The sequence below is a fragment of the Aotus nancymaae genome, unplaced genomic scaffold, assembly GCF_030222135.1.
Source record: "Aotus nancymaae isolate 86718 unplaced genomic scaffold, 86718_ANA_hifiasm-v0.15.2.pri h1tg000046l, whole genome shotgun sequence".
NCBI lineage: Eukaryota > Metazoa > Chordata > Mammalia > Primates > Aotidae > Aotus > Aotus nancymaae.
In genome coordinates, this window is record NW_026988460.1 from 29,885,231 (window position 1) to 29,900,523 (window position 15,293).

Sequence of the window (15,293 nt, forward strand, 5' to 3'; positions counted from 1 at the left end):
ACCTGTGCAGGGGTGCTGCGAAGTTGTCACTGTGTGGCATCTGGCTGGCTCTTGGCCATCACCCTGTCCTGTCAGCTGTACTTTGTAATGTTCCTTCCCAGTAACCACACCAGACTATGTCACCCTAGCTGCTTCTCAGCATGCAGTCCCTTTGAGACTTCTGCCTCCGAGTTGTGCATGAATCCTACTTCTCTTTCTCCTCCCCTGCCTGGATGATGGCAGACCTCCACACTGCTCTAGCTACTTCCAGGCCCTGAATCCTCCAGCTCCTCCTGGCCACCTGGGTGGCCTTTTCTAAAATCCAAAGTCATTTATGCCTCTTCTGCCTTCACTGGCTCCCCTCATCCAACTGTGGGCCTGGCTGCACCACCTCACCAACCCCCTGCCCAACCCCCACCCCTTCACACGTCCCTGCCATGCATCTTCAGCCATCTCTCCTTGCAAGGTCCATTCTCTTCTAGTTCAGCTGCCAGTGACACTCTTTAAAGGCTCCACTCAGGTCTAATTACCTCCCTGACACCAGGTGTATCTCTTTCTGCCTTTTACTTCATTGGTGCCTTATGCGTGCTGCTGCGGCTGCCCTGGTTGTAGTTGTGTGTTTAAATGTCTGCTCTCTGCAGCTGACCTGAGTCTCATGGGCCAGCACCATGTCCTGTGGCTGAGGAACTGCAGAGTTGAACGAGATGCTTGTGATGCCTCTAACACAAGGTCTAGCAAGGGGCAGGTAATAAATGCCTCGGCTGCAAGTCACACTGGTTGTACTTTGCTGTTTTCCATAAAATCTTTATCCATATGGATGCACATTTCCACATAATTGATTCTCAACATATGTTTGTGAAGCCCTGTTCAGGGCCAGGCACTAGTTTGGCATATAGTCCCAATCCCAGCATGGATGTAATTTTGTCTTCTTTTTTAAAAAAGCTTAATTAACTTTGAATCATCAGCAGTGCAATAAGTTTTATTCATTTGACTTTTTAAGAACTTCAACATATTCTATCATATAAATGTGGCAGCAGTGACCAAACGGCAGCCACTGAGAGCCAGTCCCTTGGGAGTCCACTCAGTACCAGCCCTGCCCACTTCCCTGAACCCGGCCACTGAGCCGGGCCTTGAGGTCTTCCTAGCCTTTGACTTACTTGAAAGATTATACTGCAATGAAAATATCTTTGTGCATGAAATTCTTAAGATAACTTCCCACAAGTTCAAAGAGTATGAACAGTTCAAACCTCTAGATTTCCCTCCAAAATGATTAAAAACTCTTTCATTTCTTAATAACAATTAGCCCTACCATTAATATCTGAGCAATATTTGAATCAGTTTCTCTATAACCGAATTAGCTTTGAAAATATTCTTCTAAACTACTTTTTGAATACACCATATATATATGTGTGTCCACGGATAATATATATGGTTTTCTGTATTGTTTAAACATAAAAAGTTTTACACTATATACACAATTCTGTACCTTGTACTTTTCTCTTAATATGACTTATTGAATAAAAATTACTTTGAACATAGCAGATAGCACTCAGCAAATATCAGCTGTGAATGCTTTGTACACATATGCAAGTGTTTCTTTGGAGAAAATGCTGAATCATAAGGTATATAGAAAAATTATAGCCAAAGTTTCCCCCAAAATTCCTGTGCCAATATTGACCCCCATCAATGTGTAAGAGAACCATTTTCTCACATACTTGTCAATATGTATTTTATATTATCAACCTTTTTAATTTTAATCTTACCTAATCTGATGAATAAACAAAGTATATCTTGTGCATCCATCCATCCATCCAACCAGCCACCCACCCACCTACCTGCCTACTCATCCATTTGTCCATCTGTCCATTCATCCACCCACCCACCCATTCATCCACCTACCTATTCACCCACACATCTGTCCATTCATCCATCTAGCCATTGAGGCTGTATAACTACCTACAGAGTGCCAGGCTCTGTGCTCAGAACAGGGATTCCAGTAGAAAACAAGACAGTACCTACCTTTTAAAAGAGGAAGAACAGCATGAGCTACAAATAGATAACTTCAAGTGGAGATTTTATTTAGAATTTTCCTAACTACTAGAGAAGTTTGTCTTTATGGACATCTGTTATCCATTTGTATTTTCTCTGAGTTGCCTATCCATAAACCTTGTGCATTTTTCTAGTTAGTATTCAGAATAATGAAGTTCAGTGTATAAATGGACTTGTGTATATATGTATAATATATATAATACTTATATATCATGGTATATAACTTTTATATATATAACAATATATATTGTTTAAGCATAAAAAGTTTTATACTATACACATATTGAGATTTTATTTAGAATTTTCCTAAAATATAATAATATATAACATATATGTAATATATATAATATACATTATACATTTATAATTTTATATTCTGTATAATATATATTATATATTTTATGGAATATGGTTTTTATGTTCAGGGGTATCTGTGCATAGTGTGAAGTAGGGACCCATATTTTTCCCAAACCTAGATATCCAATTTTCTTTACCCTGTTTAATATTTACCCATTCCATCCTGATTTGCAATACCACCTTTATCATACTATATATTCATGATTACATTTTTATGTATTAACTTTTCATATATTCTTGGTTCTATTCTTGGACTCTGTTCTGTCCTGCTGATCTATTTGTTTCTGTTAGCACCACACTGCTTTCATTCCTGCAGCTTTAAAATACACATGGATCATGAATATCTCACAACTACCTCTTTGACCCCTCTTGAAGCTGTCTTGGCTATTCTTGCACAGTTACTCATTTTTGTGAAATTTAAAATGAGTTGCCAGGTGCCATGAAAGATCTTGTTGGGACTTTGACTGGAATTACATAGATTAACTTGGGGAGCAATTTTTAGCTTTAAAAAACTAGCTCTTTGGAGAGAGATCCAAGATGGCTGATCACTAGCAGCTCAGGCACGTAGCTCCCAGTGAAAGCGCAGAGAACGAGAGGACGCCACACTTTCAGACGAATATTTGTAGCTCACGGACCAGGAGATTCCCAGCGGAGGAGCTCCACGGGTCGCCAGAGCGACTCTTGTGGCCGGCGCAGCGGTTTTGCTGGCGCCTTAAAGCGGCAGTTCTTGGTGCAGAGTCCAGAGATTTCTGGGCAGAAAGGCACCATCAACCTTAACACCGCTGTCTTGGCCGGCGCAGTGGATTGCTCAGATTTCGGCGCTGGGAATCAAAAAGCTGGACGTCCGCTCAGAGACCTAGTTAGAAAGTCGGTAATTACAAAGACGACAGATGGATAAATATATAATCAAGGGAAGAAAGCAGCCTAAAAAGACAGAGAATTCTCAAAATCAGAATGCCTCTCCCTCTACAGGGGATCGCAATTCCTCATCAGTAACGGAACAAGGCTTAATGGAGAACGAGTGTGTTCCAATAACAGAAGCAGGTTTCAAAATGTGGGTGATGAGAAACTTCTGTGAATTAAAAGAACTTGTTCTAACGCAATACAAAGAAACTAAGAACCTTAAAAAACGGTTTGACGAAATGCTAACGAGAATGGACAATTTAGAGAGGAATATAAATGAATTGATGGAGCTGAAAAGCACCACACGAGAACTTCGCGAAGCATGCACAAGCTTAAACAGTCGAATTGATCAAGCAGAAGAAAGGATATCAGAAGTCGAGGACCAGCTCAGTGAAATGAAACGAGAAGACAAGTTTGGAGAAAAAAGGATAAAAAGGAATGAGCAAAGTCTCCAGGAAATATGGGACTATGTGAAAAGACCTAATCTACGTTTGATAGGTGTACCTGAATGTGATGAAGAGAATGAATCCAAGTTGGAAAATACTCTTCAGGATATCATTCAGGAAAACTTTCCCAACCTAGCATGGCAAGGTAATATTCAACTCCAGGTAATACAGAGAACACCACAAAGATATTCTTCAAGAAGACCAACCCCAAGGCACATAATCGCCAGATTTATTAGGGTTGAAATGAAGGAGAAAATACTAAGGGCAGCCAGAGAGAAAGGTCAGGTTACCCATAAAGGGAAACCTATCAGACTTACAGCAGATCTCTCAGCAGAAACCCTACAAGCCAGAAAAGAGTGGGGACCAATATTTAACATCCTTAAAGAAAAGAACTTTCAACCCAGAATTTCCTATCCAGCCAAACTAAGCTTTATGAGCGAAGGAAAAATTAAATCTTTTGCGAACAAACAAGTACTTAGAGAGTTCACCACCACCAGGCCTGCTTTACAAGAGCTTCTGAAAGAAGCACTATACATATAAAGGAACAACCAATATCAGCCTTTCCAAAAATATATCAAAAAGCAAAGAACATTAATACAATGAAAAATTTACATCAACTAACGGGCAAAACAGCCAGCTAGCATCAAACGCCAGTATTAAACTTATATATATTTCAATTGGATAAAAAGCCAAAACCCATCAGTATGCTGCATCCAGACCCATCTTACATGCAACAATACACAAAGACTCAAAGAGAAGGAGGAAGATTTACCAACCAGAGAGTAAAAATAAACAAATACACAAAAAGCAGGAGATGCAATTCTCGCCTCTGATAAAGTAGACTTTAAAGCAACAAAGATCAAAAGAGGCAAAGAAGGATATTACATAATGGTAAAAGGATCAATGTAACAAGAATAGCTAACGATTCTATAGATCAACGAGATAGAAAATTAACAAGGATATTCAGGACTTGAACTCAGACCCGGAACAAGTAAACAATAAACATTTATAGAACTCTCCACTTCAAATACACAGAACATACATTACCACCTCACACCTATTCCAAAAGTGACTATATAATTGGAAGTAAATCACTCCTCAGTAATAGCATAGCATTTCATAGGTTTAAATGAAATATTGGTTGGCTGTTTGTTTGTTATCTTCTTCCCTTATTCCTTCCTGACTACATCATTAAGTATAATTATCAGTATACAAGAGGTTTTCAATACCCATTACTAAATTGCATTCTAGCCTGGGCAAGAAAGCAATACTCCCATTCTCTCTCCCTCTTTCTTTTCCTTTTTCCTCCTCCCCATTCTCTCTCTCTCTTTCTCTTCCATTTTCCTCCTCCCCATTCTCTCTCTCTCTTTCTGTTCCATTTTCCTCCTCCCCATTCTCTCTCTCTCTTTCTCTTTAAAAAAAAAAAAAAAATACTAAAGTTAGCTGGGGATAATGGCAGGCACCTATAATCCCAGCTGCATGGGAGGCTGAGGCAGGAGAATCGCTTGAACCCGAGAGTCGGAGGTTGTAGTGAGCCGAGATCACGCCACTGCACTCCAGCCTAGGTTGACAGAGCAAGACTCCGCCTCAAAAAAAAAAAAAAAGCCATGATTACTAGTACACTTTGGTAGCACTGCCTCTTACAGTATTAGAAGTTTTAGCCACCATTGCCTTTTTATCACTAGTACAGTGTCAATGCAGTGACAAAGGGAAATATGTTAGTATTTTTAAGAATGTTGGAGCCCCTCAGTGTTCCAGGGACCTCACTTTGAAAAAAAAAAAAAAAAAAAAAAAAAAAAAAAAAAAACTAGCTCTTTGTATTAGTCCATTTTGCATTGCTATAAAGAAATATCTGAGACTAGGTAATTTATAAAGAAAAGAAGTTTAATTGGCTTATGGTTCCACAGGCTGTTCAGGAAGCATGATATTAGCATCTGCTTAACTTCTGAGGAGTCTTCAGGAAACTTACAATTATGGTGGGAGACAGAAGGGAAGCCAGCACTTCATGTGGCCAGAGAAGGAGCAAAAGAGTGATGGGTGGGAGTGCTACACACTTTTTAAGGACCAGATCTCAGCAGAACTCACTTATTGTAGGTGACAGCACCAAGGGAGTCACCATAGAAACCACTCCTGTGATCCAGTCACCTCCCATCAGGCTCCACCTCCAACACTGGGGATTACAATTTGACATGAGATTTGGTGGAGAAACAAATACAAACTATATCATTCCACTCCTGGACCCTCAAATCTCATGCCTTTCTCACATTGCAAGATAAAATCATGGCTTCCTAACAGTCACCCAAAGTCTTAACTCATTCCAGCATTGACTCAAAAGTCCAAAAAGTCTCATCTGAGACAAGGCAAGTACTTTCTGCCAATGAGCCTGTAAAATCAAAGACAAATTAGTTACTGTGAGAGTAGCAGATGGGGCTGAACCCTGCAAAGCCACAGAGGCTTTAGGCAGCTCTCAGGGGCTGGTGTTCAGTGCCTGCAGCTTTTCCAGGCTGATGGTGGCAAGCTGCTGGTGGATCTGCCATTCTGGAATCTGGAGGATGGAGACTCTCTTCTCCCAGTTTCACTAGGCAGTGCCCCAGTGGGACCTGTGGCGGTGGGGCAGGGGGCTCTAATTCCACATTTCCCCCCACACTGCTCAGGTAGAGGGTCTCCATGAGGGCTCTACCCCTGCAGCAGGCTTCTGCCTGGACATCCAGACTTTTCCATACATCCTCTGAAATCTAGGCAGAGGCTCTGAAGCCTCAACTCTTATACTCTGTGCACCTACAGGCATAACACCATGTGGAAGCCATCAAGGCTTATGGCTTGCATTCTCTGAAACAGCAGCTTGAGCTGTACCTGGGCTCCTTTGGGCCATGACTGAAGCTTCAGTGGCTGGGATGTGGGAAGAAGTATCCTGAGGCTGTGCAGGGCAGTAGGGGCTGTGGGCCTGGCTTATGAAACCATTCTGTCATCTTAGGCCTCTGGGTCTGTGAGGGAAGGGGCTGCTAATAAGGTCTCTGAGATGTCTTCCAGGCCTTTTCCCATTGTCTTGGCTGTTAGCACTTGACTTCTTTTTATTTATGTAAATTTCTGCAGCCTGCTTGAATTTCTCCCCTGAAAGTGGGTTTGCCTTTTCTACCACATGGCCAGGCTGCAAATATTCCAAACTTTTACTCTCTGCTTCCCCTTTAAATATAAGTTCCAGTTTTACATCATTTCTTTGCTCATGCATATGAGCATAGGTTATTAGAAGCAGCTAGGTCACATCTTGAATGCTTTGCTGCTTAGAAATTTCTTCTACCAGATACCCTAAATCATCGCTTTCAAGGTCAAAGTTACACAGATCCCTAGGGCAGGGGCACAATACAGCCAAGTTCTTTGCTAAAGTGTAACAAAAGGGACCTTTGCTCCAGTTCCCCAAAAGATCCTAATTTCTATCTCAGACCTCGTCAGCATGGCCTTCACTGTTCATATCACTACCAGCATTTTGGTCACAACCATTTAACAAGTCTGGAGGAAGTTCTAAACTTTCCCTTATCTTCCTGTCTTCTTCTGAGCCCTTTACGCTCGTCTACCCTCTGCTCGTTACCCAGCTCCAAAGTCATGACCACATTTTCAGGTATCTTTATAGCAGTGTCCTACTCCTCAGTACCATTTTTCTATGTTAGTCTGTTCTCATACTGCTACGGAGAAATATCTGAGACTGAGTAATTTCTAAACAAAAGAGGGTTTATTGGCTTATAATTCCACAGACTGTACAGCATGGAAGCATGATGCTGGCATCTGCTCAGCTTGTGGAAAGGCCCCAGGAAACTTACAAGCAGGGGGCAATGTAAAGGGGAGCAGCACTTCACGTGGCCAGAGAAGGAGCAAGAGAGAGAGGAGTGAGGTGCCACATACTTTTAAACAACCAGAACTCATGACAACTTACAATTATCGATGACTTCACCCAGGGGTAGGGGGTGATGTTAAACCATGAGAAACCGCCCCTATGATCCAATCACCTCCTGCCAGGCCCCACCTCCAACATTGGGGATTACAATTCCACATGAAACTTGGTGGGGATACAGAGTCAAACCATATCACTCTTCTCCCTTGCATGGTGGAGTTCTTTGTTTCTGGGTCCTTCTTTAATAACATTTCCAGCTCAGCATTTTGGATTAGAGGTGCCAGTGTTGATGTCCAGATCAGGGCAGCTCCTGGCGCATGCTGTAGTGTGTGCTCGGCTGGACAGAGATGGGAACAGAGGCTGGAAGGGGAGGGTGTGTGCAGGGTGCCGGGAGAGACCAAAAGTGTGTGGAGGCCTCCTTTGTGGCTGCTCTGCATCATGGGGTGCACCACATGGTAAGTGAGGTGTGTTGTCTGCACTGCTGGGGGTTGCAGAGCACTTCTGCCCAGACCAGTGAGAGTGGAGTTGTGAGCCAAAGACCAGGTGGCCCCTGACTGAAGTCTGAGCAGAAGATGCAGAAATAGATTCTGCCGTTGAAGGCGGTGCCCAGCAAGGGAGCAGAGGTCTCCAGCGTGGTTTTGGGGGAGTTGGGTTCAAGGCAGATATGGGTTGTGGTGTTAGTTGTTCCTTGGGTGAGGGCTTGTGAGATTTTAGGGTGAGGGAAAGGAGGCAGTAGCATGTGGCACCTGGCCTCTTGTGGTGAGCAAGGTATGAAGGGCAGGGAGTGTGGCCCCAGGGGCCCCCCTCATGCTTCTGATTTCTGCCCGACAGGTGCAGGCCACTGTCGTGGGGCTCCTGGCTGCTGTGGCTGCACTGCTGTTGGGTGCGGTGTCCCGAGAAGAGGTGGACATTGCCAAGGTGGAGTTGCTGTGTGCCAGCAGTGTCCTCACTGCCTTCCTTGCAGCCTTTGCCCTGGGTGAGCCATGCCCCAGCTGTGTGCCCCCACCCACCCCTTGCTCCTCTGAGTTCCCACCTCAGGGCTCATTGTGTTTTCAGTTTCTGGGTAGTCTCACCACTAATCGGACTGATGGTGGGCTCAGGGGTCTCACTAACAGGGTGGAGGGAGCCAGCTGGGTCTTCATGGCCCGCCCTGTGCCCTCACCCAGGCAGGGGTGTGTGCTGCCCCTGCCACCACCCACCTCTGCTCTCTGCTGTGTAAAGGCCTGGTCCTGCTCTGTAGATCTCTTCAGCTGGTCATGCTCCTGTGCTGAGGCCTGACATTTGCACACAGCAGGCTTGTTCATCTGTCTCTTCAGTCAGCCTGTTGGTTTTCAAACACTTATTGAGCATAACCTTACACACAGGCCTGTGATGGACTCCGGAGGCTGCAGACATCCTGGAGGCAAGGCACAGATTTGAGCTTCCATTTCATGTCTTCAGAGAGGCCTTTCTGACCTGTCTGAGGGGCCTGTGGCTGCTGTGACGGAGCTCCCAGTTAGCTCGGCGGCAGCAGACATTTACTCCTCACTGGGCTGCAGGCCGGAGCTCAAGGTTGGGTGCCCGTGGGGCTGGGATCGGGGCTGTTCCCTTTGAGGCTGCAGCTGTCGCTTCTCACTGTCATCACATGGTGGAGAGAAATGTGGGAGCTCCCTGGGGCCTCTTTCATAAGGGCCCTCATCTTATTCATGCGGCCCCCAATCCTCATGACCTCACCTCCCAAAGGCCCCACCTCCTAACACCATCACCTTAGAGGTGAGGATTTCAACGTGTGGGTTAGGGGGACGGTAGTGTTGAATGCACAGCTCCACCCTCCCATGTGCACGCTCCTCCTCTCTCCCCTTCCCGTGGACCCCAGCTTTGCTTGTGCAGCTCAGATTGTCTTGTTTCATCATCTTTCTGCCTCACCTCCCTGCTAAAATGTCACCTCCTCAAGAGTGGGGACCCAGCAGTTCCCACCTGCTGTCTGCTGCTCCTGTCTCATGCCAGACACAGCAGGTGTTTAATGTGCGTCTGCAGCATACGTGAGACAGAACTGCGGGCAGACATAACCCTCTTCCCTGAGGCTCACACGTGTGGGGAAAGCATAATCACCACACATTCGCCACATTGCATGGTCATCCATTGGTGATTCAGTTGTTGCCGGGTGTCTGCTGTGTGCCTGACACTGTGTAGTGCTAGGGATAGACTGTCAACAAAATGTGTTTTGATTTTATAGTCTAGCTCAGGGGCAGACAATAAACTTGTGAGTGTACAGGACAGTAGAGTGAGTGCCATGTGTCGCTTTTGTCCTGAGGCCTTCCCTGACCAACACTAAGGTGTCCTTGGTTCCAGTCGTGCTTTCCTTTAGTGTCCTGTTTTACTCACCTCACCTCAAATGTGTGCTCACACACTTGCGTGCTGTCTCTCCCCCAACCTGACAGGCATTTCCACTGATGGGAACAGAACCTTTTGGTTACTGTCATCCCCTAAACCCGGGCCAGGCTTATAACCAGCTCACAGATTTTAGCTGAATGAATGGACTGTCCTCCAGCTCTCTCCTGGGTCACGTGTCTGTGTGAATCTTGCAGACCAGGTGCCTTGCTTTGGTGCAGTGAAAGAAGTAAATGTTGGTAACTTCACAACTGAACTTGTGTTTATACATCCATTCCCCCACCTACTTGCTCAGTCAATACCATCTGGGCTGGGCTTGCTGTGGGTACCCCATGTGGGCTATTTGAGGTTTCTCATTCCTACCAGGCAACTGATCAGCCCCATTCCTGTGCCAGTGCATGGAGCCAGCGTGGAGGGTGTAGGCCAGAAGAGGACTGTGCCGAAGCCCAGCTGCAGGTTTACAAACCAGATGTCCCTGCTCAAGGTGTTGCCTGAGGCTGGCTTCTGGTCACAGCCTATGCAGGCATGGACAGATGGTGTATGCCATGACCCAGCCTGGTCCACGGATGGGGCGGGATGAATATGCCAGACTTTCCAGAGAAGAAGAGTCCAGGAGACCCTCAGCATAAAGTCTCCTGAAAACAACAGAGTCTAACAGTCCAGAAGGCCAGCCCTGTCTTTGCAGGGGCTTATAGAGAACACCAGTCCCAGCTCCTCATTTTACAGAAGGGGAAACTGAGCCCAGAGATGGGGTGAAGCTTAGCAACATAAGCAAAATCTGTATTGTCCATGGCTGTTCAGAAGCATTGCGGTTGCGTCACCAGGTGCCATTGAAGAGGCTGTCACACAAGCCTCAGGGTAGTGGTTTTTAATAGATGCCCCCAAACCAGTGGTGTTCCTTTAAATGGTCCCTGCGAGATTGTCCCCACCTCACTGACTCAGCATGCAAGCTTGGATTCACTTACAGCTGGCATTCAAAAGGAGACACAGTGTTGCAGATATCAGGAGACTGGAGAGACCAATGGATGGAACAGGAGGATTTTATTTAGGTGCACCGGCTCCATGCATGCGTATCCGAAAACTGAGCAAAAAACAAAGAAAATGGGGTACTTTTTATATATTCGGGATGACTTAGCAGCTAACAGGTTTACAGAAGGCAAAACAAAGAACAGTTAATTAATTTGTAGCATGTCTTATGATGTACATTACATTTGAAAAATAGCATTTTGAGAAACACATTGTACATTCTTTGGGTGTTATCTTGCCCTGTGACCTTGCAGCTGGTCAGCAAGAAAAATAGGAGTCTTGAGATGCCTGGGAACTTTGCTGAGAATGTGAAGAGAATAGATAAGGTAGGTTTTACAGGGAGTTAGTTAATTTTAAACAGAACTGGGGGATAGGATTTATATTAAACACAATACAGTAAACTTTATTTTATTATGCAGCAATTACAAACTACTATTTTTTTAATAGGCATACAAATTTATTTGATGTGTATAGATGGGAGCCTTCAGAATGAAGACCCAAAGACACAGGGAAAATTGTCCTTTTTTATGCCTAGGTTTAACGAATTATTGATAGCTGTGAAGAAATATGATTGGACAAAAAGCCTAATGTTAATAAATGGAGTGAGGAAAGCCAGCAAGGCCTGTTTGTCTAGATTCTTTCTGGTCTCTCTGTGCAGCCTTCCTTTCTTCTGGGTGTGTGACAGGCTCTTCTCTGGAATGGGGGGATCTTATATATATATATTTATATATATAGTATATATATAGTATATATATAGTATGTATATATATATGTATATATATATGTTTATATATATATGTATATATATATGTTTATATATATATGTATATATATGTTTATATATATGTATATATAAAATTTTTTTAAAATTTCACTTTAGGTTCTGGGGTACATGTGCAGAACATGCAGGATTGTTGCATAGGTACCTACATGACAATGTGGTTTGCTGCCTCCATCCCCCCATCACCTATATCTGGCATGTCTCCTCATGTTATTCCTCCCCAACCTCCCTACCCACTGCTGTCCCTCCCCATTCCCCCCCAACAGACCCTAGTGTGTGATGCTCCCCTCCCTGTGTCCATGTGTTCTTATTGTTCAGCACCCACCTATGAATGAGAAGATGCAGTGTTTGATTTTCTGTTCTTATGTCAGTTTGCTGAGAATGATGGTTTCCAGATTCATCCATGTCCCTACAAAGGACACAAACTCATTGACAAACTACTATTGTTATTATTTAGTTTCCCTCTTTAACGGGGCTGTGACTTGTTCACAAGATCAAGCAAGGCACAAACCAGCTTGTGGTGGCAGCTTGAGGATGGCATTAGGTGGTGATTGTAATTATATTTAGAGTTACAAGATCCTGAGTAAAGTGTTAAAATGCCAATAGCCACAACACAGAGCATCTTCTTAGAGAACCAAGTGAGAGTCTGTGGAGTCAAGCCCTAGGCCGTGGATGTGGACTAGGAGATCACATGTGATAGTCCCTTTCAGAGTACAGTCTGAACAGGAAGGAGGACTGCAGAGTCATGGTGGCCATGGAAGTGTGAGCCTCACCTCTCAGTGCTGCACCCTGAAATCCGCCACCACAGCATGTGCCTCCCAGTGCCCAGGGACAGCACTGCCAGGCTCCCATCACAGGACTGTTCCTGGGAGATGCAGGGCCCTCCAAGGGTGCCTCTGACAGCCTGGCTGAGTGCACCTAGAAGTGCAGTGCAGTCTCAGACGCACCCCACCTTACCTCCTCCCCTCTCCTGTGCCCTGCCTGTGTCAATGTCTGCCAGTGCTCCCAGCTCCCTCCCACCCTCCTGGTCTTCCCTCACAGGCCTATTTCCTAATAAATGTCTTACCTGGCTGATTCCATCTTGGTGTCTGCTTCTCAGAGGATGCCAGTAAACACGAGATGCCATGAGCTCAACCCTGGAAGGCTCCTTGCTCTGAGCATCTTTGGAGCAGCCACCGTGCAACATGGGGCTGTGGGCTGCCTGTCTCTGTGGTTCCTGGTGATCTAGGAGCCCGGAAGCCACAGGTCACTCCATAGCATCATGCGCACAGGTCACAAAGTGAAGTCCAACTCTCCCAGCCTTCTCAGGCCTCTGGTGTAGTGGAAAGCTCTGAAAGTCAGAGCAGTCTGGCTTCACATCAATGCCTTTGTGGAGGGAGGCAAGTTAATGAGCAGCCGCCCTGCCACCTGCCATTCCCGGCTCTGTGCTGCCCATCCCTTGCTGCTGTGCCTGGTCAGGGCCATCTGGCTGCCTGGGATTTGAGTCTGCTCTTTCTCCTTTCTTTCTGCAGGGGTGCTGATGGTCTGTATAGTGATTGGTGCTCGAAGGCTCGGGGTCAACCCAGACAACATTGCCACGCCCATTGCAGCCAGCCTAGGAGACCTCATCACACTGTCCATTCTGGCTTTGGTTAGCAGCTTCTTCTATAGACACAAAGGTAAGGAGGGCTCCACAGGGGTGGGGTCCTGGAGCAGGTCACCACCAAGGCTGAGTGGGTACTTTTGCACTCAGCCTGTGTGCTGTTGTTTGAATGTGTCCCCCACATTTCATGTGTTGGAAACTTAACCCCTAACTTGGCAGTAATGAAAGGTAGGGCCTTTAAAAGGTGATTGGATTAATGAATTGATGGATTAATGAGTTACCATGGGAGTGGGACTGGTGGCTTTATAAGAAGAGGAGGTGAGACCTGAGCTACTCTCTGCAGTCCTCCTTCCTGTTCAGACCGTGCTCTGAAAGGGACTATCACACGTGATCTCCTAGAGTAAAGGCCATCTTTGTGATAAATTGGCAGAGAACGTGGCTGAACTGTGTCCATACCTGAGGGCTTTGTGGAAGGCCGAACCTGAGAGTGATGCACTAGGGTGTCTGGTGGAAGGGATTTCTAAGCGCTGAAATGCTCAGGCTGTTGCATGGTTACTTCTGACTGCTTATGGCTGTCGACAAAAAGAGTCAAACTCTGTAAAATATTTGAAGAGCTTTATTCTGAGCGAAATAGGAGTGACCATGCCCTGTGACACAGCCCTCAGGAGGTCCTGAGAACATGTGCCCAAGGTGGTCAGGGTGCAGCTTGGTTTTATACATTTTTAGGGAGGCATCAGACACCAGTCAAATACATTTAAGAAATACACTGGTTTGGTCCAGAAAGATGGGATAACTCAAAGTGAGGGCTTCAAGCTTATAGGTAGATTTTTAAAAATTCTGATTGACAATTTGTTGAGTTTATCCAAAGACCTGGGATCAATAGAAGGGAATGCCTGTGTTAAGATAAAGGATTATGGAGACAAAGTTCTTATTTGCAGAGGAAGCCTTCAGGTAGCAGGCTTCAGAGAGAAGACATTATAAAATGTTTCTTATCTCACTGAAAGTCTGTGTGGATGTTAATCCCAGAGAGGGATAATGAGGCCTGTCCGATCCCCACTTCCCATCATGGTCTGAAAGTCTTTCAGGTTAAATTTCAAGAGTGCCCTGGCTGAGGAGGAAGTCCATTCAGATAGTTGGGATGGAGCTTAGAATTTTATTTTTAGTTTATATGGTGAACTCCTAGAGAAAAGGGAAACGGCAGAAAAATTTGGAAAATGTTTAGCCTGGCCATATGGTAGAGAATGGAAGAGTTTCCAGGAGAGGAATCCAAGGCTATGGCTGAGCCACCAGTTTCTAAGGATATTAGCATGGCTGAAAGGGAGCCAGGAGCTAATAGTCAAGACCAGGGGGAAATGTCCCAAAGGCATTTCTGAGATTTTTCGAGGCTCTCCCTCCCATCACAGACCCAGAAGCCTAGAAGGATGGAATAGTTCCAGGGGACAGGCCCAAGGCATGAGCTTGCTGCCCAGGGCCCCCTGGGGACTCTGTTCCCTGTATCCCAGTGCAGTGCTCCTTAGCCATCCTAGCCATGTCTCACACAGCCCGGATGCAGCTCATGCTGCTGCTCCAGAAGGTACAAGTCATAAACCTAGGTCCATGTGGTGCTAATTGTCCAGACTTGTGGAGAGCAAGGGCCATGGAAGCTTGGTAGCCACTACCAAGTTTTGGAAGTATTTTGTCCAAAGCCCGGGGGCCCAGGCAGGGACTCGCTGCTGGGCTGGAGCCACTGCAGAGCTCCCCGACTAGAGCAGTGTCAAGCAGAAATGTAGGACTGGAGCTGCCCCAGAGAGTTCCACCAGGACAGTGCCTAGTGGAGCCATGGAAGCAGGACTCCCGCCATGAACCCAAGACTGCAGAGCTATTGGTGTGTGACTCCAGCCTGGGAGAGCTGGGTGGACTGAGCACAGCATAGCC

At 45.5% G+C, this 15,293-nt stretch overlaps 1 protein-coding gene across 6 annotated transcripts in view; it reads left to right on the top strand.

The window, feature by feature from the left end:
- SLC41A3 (solute carrier family 41 member 3) overlaps window positions 1–15,293 on the top strand; it is a 71,301-nt gene that overhangs the window by 41,515 nt on the left and 14,493 nt on the right. For all 6 annotated transcript variants that reach the window (XM_064362117.1, XM_064362118.1, XM_064362116.1 and 3 more), the window contains 2 exons: window positions 8,452–8,596; window positions 13,309–13,455. In XM_064362117.1, the coding sequence (XP_064218187.1) occupies window positions 8,452–8,596; window positions 13,309–13,455 (292 nt within the window). The remainder of the gene's footprint in view (window positions 1–8,451; window positions 8,597–13,308; window positions 13,456–15,293) is intronic.